The sequence below is a fragment of the Eurytemora carolleeae genome, unplaced genomic scaffold, assembly GCF_000591075.1.
Source record: "Eurytemora carolleeae unplaced genomic scaffold, Eaff_2.0 scaffold32, whole genome shotgun sequence".
Taxonomy (NCBI): Eukaryota; Metazoa; Arthropoda; class Copepoda; order Calanoida; family Temoridae; genus Eurytemora; species Eurytemora carolleeae.
Genome location: NW_019396068.1, coordinates 51,571 through 57,612, shown reverse-complemented (window position 1 = coordinate 57,612; position 6,042 = coordinate 51,571). Strand labels below are relative to the sequence as shown.

The window sequence follows — 6,042 nt, the reverse complement described above, 5'->3', positions numbered from 1 at the left end:
ATGTTGATGGTTCAAATCAGATTTTGGTGGGTTTGAACAAAGTTAACAATATGAAATATAAAAGGAAGTGGAGGATTGAATTTAACGTTGTTACAAGAACCTAAGAAAGACATGAGAAGGGGTAGAAGTAGGAATTGGACAGGAGAACGAGAGGGGTGTGAAGATTATATATTTACTGATATTCTCAGGATATAAATATATTACAAATTCTATAAATATGTTGAGAATTAAGCTTGAAGATCTTCTCTTCTTCCTGCTTCTGATCAGACTTCAGAGGAGAATTATGAGAATGAGAGGAAAAACAAGAGAATCATGATGAGAATGAGAGGAGAATCAAGAGGAGTAGGATGAGAATGAGAGGAGAAACAAGAGAAGTAGGATGAGAATGTGAGGAGAAACAAGAGGAGTACGTGAGAATGAGAGGAGAAAACAGAGGAGTAGATGATGATAAGAGTAGAAACAAGAGGAGAATTATAAGAATGAGAGGAGAAACATGAGAATCATGATGAGAATGAGAGGAGAATTAAGAGGAGTAGGATGAGAATGGGAGGAGAAACAAGAGACGTATGATGAAAATGAGAGGAGAAACAAGAGAAGTATGATGAGAATGTGGGGAGAAACAAGAGAAGTATGATGAAAATGAGAAGAGAAACAAGAGAAGTAGGATGAAAATGAGAGGATAAACAAGAGAAGTATGATGAGAATGAGGGGAGAAACAAGAGAAGTATGATGAAAATGAGAGGAGAAACAAGAGAAGTATGATGAGAATGAGAGGAGAAACAAGAGAAGTATGATGAAAATGAGAAGAGAAACAAGAGATGTATGATGAAAATGAGAGGAGAAACAATAGAAGTATGATGAAAATGAGAGGAGAAACAAGAGAAATAGGATGAAAGTGAGAGGAGAAACAAGATAAGTATGATGAAAAGGAGAGTAGAAACAAGAGAAGTATGATGAGAATGAGAGGAGAAACAAGAGAAGTAGGATGAGAATGTGAGGAGAAACAAGAGGAGTATGATGATAATAAGAGTAGAAACAAGAGAAGTATGAGAATGAGAGGAGAAATAAGAGAATCATGATGAGAATGAGAGGAGAAACAAGAAAAGTATGATGATAATAAGAGTAGAAACAAGAGAAGTAGGATGAAAATGTGAGGAGAAACAAGAGAAGTATGATGAGAATGTGAGGAGAAACAAGAGAATCATGATGAGAATGAGAGGAGAAACAAGAGAAGTATGATGAAAATGAGAGGAGAAACAAGAGAAGCAGGATGAGAATGTGAGGACAAACAAGAGAAGTATGATGAGAATGAGGGGACAAACAAGAGAAGTAGGATGAGAATGTGAGGAGAAACAAGAGAAGTATGATGAGAATGAGGGGACAAACAAGAGAAGTAGGATTAGAATGTAAGGAGAAACAAGAGAAGTATGATGAGAATGTGAGGAGAAACAAGAGGAGTAGGATGAAAATTAATGGAGAATCAAGTGATTTAGGATGAAAATGGGAGGAGAAACAATATTACATGGAAGGAGAGAATAAGAACATCATAAGATCAGAATGATGTTGGTTTTGACCATAGATAAATAAATAAACATAGATAGCTTTCTCTCTACAGAACTCATGTACACCACAAGTACTCAATGACATAAGAACAGCCAATGTTCACAACCGACCTAGTTAATCTATATAATAGGAATATATTTAAATCATCTCTGTACATTTATATCTTTCAAGATGAAAAATGTCGTCTTATGCGCAATCTATCTTTATCTATGCATTTTGACAGAAATGAGATGAGGATAAAATTAGGGAATATAAGAGTTGGAGGAATGCCAAATGAAAGGAAAGTTTTAATATACAGGATAGAGATAGAAAAATTAAATTTATTTTATGCTAATCAGGATGAAAACATAAAAAAAGATAAATCGGGTCAGTTCTAATTGTTCAATTTGTCTGCAGTCCCATCCCATGTATTGAAAGAAGAGGAATTTCTGGATTCTTTAGCTTTAAATTCAGATTATTTTCTTTTATTGTTTTCTTTCTTTGATCTTGTATATAGTACAAATATTTTCTAAATTTAATAAAAATACTAATCAAACCAGATACGTTTTCAGGGGGGGGGGGCTATGGGGATGAGCCTCCCCCCCTAGATCAGTAAAATCAATGGTCTCTGGGAGTTTTTGGACCCAAATGGGCACTGAGCCAGTAAGCCCCCTTGGAAATAAAACAGATTTAAGGCCCCCTGAAAAAATTCCTGAATACGCCCCTGAATCAAACTTAACCTGAGAATATTCTGAAATAGGAAGACGACTTTTGGACTCAAGTGATGACTTCAAATACAAGTTCAATAAACATTAGACACACCAATTGTTCGGTGTGAACACATTCATTCCCTAAGTAAGTGATTTATTAAGTGTCCAATAAATCTATTTGCTTTGTATCATCAATAAATAAACTATTCCAGTGGTTTTTGATTGAAAAAAAATAGAAAAAAAAATAAAGTCCGAAAATTAAGATCAAAGATATTTTTCAAGATAGAAAAAATTATTGAAAAACTTTTAAAAAATGTTATTATAAAGTTAAAAAGTTATATCAAATCATTTATAAATTTGCATATGGTCTAAAAGGAAGAGACGCAGCAATAGCGTGTTGGGGAAGGGTGATTTATTAATATAAAAATCTTGGAATTTTGAATTAATTTAAGAAATATTTTTATCTCTGTAAATTGTCCATATAAATTTACGTTTTCACGACCTTTAGTTTTATCATTCAATCCATCAATCAATCTATTCAAGTCGGAAAGATAAAAGTTTTTAAAGTTATTAGAGTTAAATCTTTCATAATGAAGATTTAAAATACCCGACTAGTAAATTAAAAAATGATTCTTTTTTACTTACATAAACAGAAAAATGTATAGTTTTAGGATATTTGTCGGTTTATTTTTATTTAATGAAATATCTTAAAGTTTATTTCATTTTGAGTTTTGACTCTTTGTGAAAAATCCTGAATTTGTCCAACCATGGCTGTAACATTTAGATATATAACATGGATAAAAACACCTCGGATTAGCCTTTTATACACAAAATGGCCTTTTTTTATTTAAAAAAACACGTTTTAATTCTATTCAAAAGGGTTAATTTTTGATGGCATTTAAAATAAACCCCAAACATTGCACAAACTAAAGCGATAACTTACATGTTCACCCACAAAGGATGAGACTGTGAATACGACCTGAACATCTTTAAATATAAATTGATTTGGCAACGAACAAGGTAACATGTAGGGATTGAAAAATATGAGGAAACAGACAGATATATGCCGTACAGTCGTCTTTTTCAAGCCTCATTATTTGTGGGTAGCCATGTATTAAGAAGAAATATTTTTCGTCTCCTCTATAGATATCAATCACAAATACTGATTTTCTAGTATGTAATTCTGTTAAAAATGATCTATTTCTGAAAATGCTCTGTACATGTGCACTGTTTGCCGTTATACAAAATAAAGGTTTAAGAAAAATACTCAACGGCATATTTTTAATTAATAAAGAGTAGACACTTTGAACGAAAATTTGGGCCTGGAAACTTTTTAAAATCTAAAAACAATAATATATTTACCTGAAGATCCAACCCTGCAAGCTGAAGAGTGGTGGAGGAGAGGTCGGAGCTAGGTTAGGAGAATATCTGTCCGAGGAGATCTTCTCTCTTCTCACGGCAACAGGTTTAGTTCTATTGGAACTTACTGAGGTTACACACCGAACCTGGTTCAGGGAAGACAGGGATGAAAGCAATCCCAAATTCAAGGAAAAAAGGTTTTTAAAGTTAAACTGTCAAAGGAGTTTAATAGGGTCAGTAAGATTAGGCCTTGGCTCACATATATATTCAACTGTTAATTATTAATATTACTATTGATTCAAATTTAAGCGTACTATTTACAACATTGATTCAAGAATACAGAATTAAGAGTAATACTTACAGCATTAATTCAAAAATTCAGAATTAAGCGTAATATTTACATTTAGAACATTGATTCAAGAATACAGAATTAAGAGTAATACTTACAGCATTAATACAAAAATACAGAATTAAGAGTATTACTTACAGTATTAATTCAAGAATACAGAATTAAGCGTAATATTTACAGCATTAATTCAAGAATACAGAATTAAGCGTAATATTTACAACATTAATTCAAGAATACAGAATTAAGCGTAATATTTACAACATTAATTCAAGAATACAGAATTAAGCGTAATATTTACAACATTAATTCAAGAATACAGAATTAAGAGTAATATTCACAACATTAATTCAAGAATACAAAATTAAGAATAATATTTACAACATTAATTCAAGAATACAGAATTAAGCGTAATATTTACAACATTAATTCAAGAATACAGAATTAAGCGTAATATTTACAACATTAATTCGAGAATACAGAATTAAGCGTAATATTTACAACATGGATTGAGAATCCAGAAATTCACAAAAATGTTTTTATTGAATGATGAATAAGAATTTCATTAATTCTAAATTATTTTAAATCATACTGTAAAATATTACGCTTAATTTCTGTATTCTTGAATTAATGCTGTAAGTATTACGCTTAATTCTGTATTCTTGAATCAATGTTGTAAATATATTACGCTTAATTCTAAATTATTTTGAATCAATTACAGTAAAATATTACGCTTAATTCTGTATTCTTGAATCAATGTTGTAAATATATTACGCTTAATTCTAAGTTATTTTGAATCAATTACTGTAAAATATTACGCTTAATTTCTGTATTCTTGCACCAAGCCAAAAAATATAGCTATTTAAAATAATAGTTGGAGTACCCGGCGTTGTCTGCAGGTCTACATTATTAGTTATAGTTACTCCTGCCGTTTACCCGCGTCTGGTTTTAAAACATAATTTCTAAATTTTTCAATCTTATTTTGCCTTTGTCATTCTCAGGGGTACACTTATTCACTTTGGGAATAAAATTGGGATACACAGATATGGGTTCGCTAAATTATACAGATTGCTTACCATAATTATTTCCCACCCACAAAAGTTTTGTAAAATCTGAAAAATAAAGATTGCTAAAGATTTAAGTCCCATTGTGAAAATGTTTTCGTTTTGTCTAGAAAAAAACACGTATCTATTTTCACCGTCCGAAATAAACTAGCTAACAACAATATTTTTCTTTTGAGATTGAACAGTGAAATAAAAGCTTTTTTATAAAAGATAAAGATCAAAAGAGATAACGATCGAGTGCCAAACATTAAAAAAAATTCTAATTCCAAAATAAAATAAAATCAAATAAAATAACAGGTTCAACCCCGTAGAAATAGCTTTCTCTCCCATCTAAGAATTCAAGTTTACTGAACCCCGATGAAATTGGTTTTGAGTTGAGACTCACCATTTATAGTTTAAACCGAGACAGGTTTAAAAAATATCGCAAAAAAGTGATTTAGGCAACAACAAAAAACAACAATCTAAGCTGGTAGCGGCCTTATCTATAAATAGGACCTGCACTGACAGTTCTTAATGTGAAATCAACATAAATAAATAAAAAGGATTAATCTGAAAGATCTCTTGAACACAGTGAATAAAGACTAAAAATGAACTTGACGAACTTGAACCTGCGTCAAGCTGAGTTAGAGCTTGAGTATCCAGGGTTCAGCGAATACGTTCCAGACCTTTGGTTACAGTTTGATCAGGTGATACGAAGGAATATTAATGGAATATTTAGTCTTTGCCACAAACTCAAATTTTCTAATCCCCATATCTTTGCATACTATGGTGATCTAACAGAATTCATGATCTATAGATCTACGACATTGTAGATTAACAAAGGATAGGGTGTAGAAATTAGAAATCCGATTTTGTGGCAAAGACTCAATTCCTTTATACCCACCCAGAGCAGATCAATGTTTTGTCAGTCGGTTAAAAAAAAAAGAATATTATTTCATTTTTACAGATTTCACACCTGTTATCCTAGATTTAAAATTGTCCCATGCAGGCGCGTATTCAGGATTTTAGCCAGGGGGGGGGG

General features: G+C 31.6%; 1 protein-coding gene across 1 annotated transcript in view; it reads left to right on the top strand.

The window, feature by feature from the left end:
* The first annotated feature begins 4,694 nt into the window (after nucleotides 1-4,694).
* Nucleotides 4,695-6,042, top strand: part of LOC111710642 (opsin, ultraviolet-sensitive) — a 27,216-nt gene continuing 25,868 nt past the window's right edge. Inside the window, exon 1 of the mRNA XM_023484760.1 lies at nucleotides 4,695-5,707. Coding sequence (XP_023340528.1) covers nucleotides 5,609-5,707 — 99 coding nt within the window. The 5' untranslated portion in view covers nucleotides 4,695-5,608. The remainder of the gene's footprint in view (nucleotides 5,708-6,042) is intronic.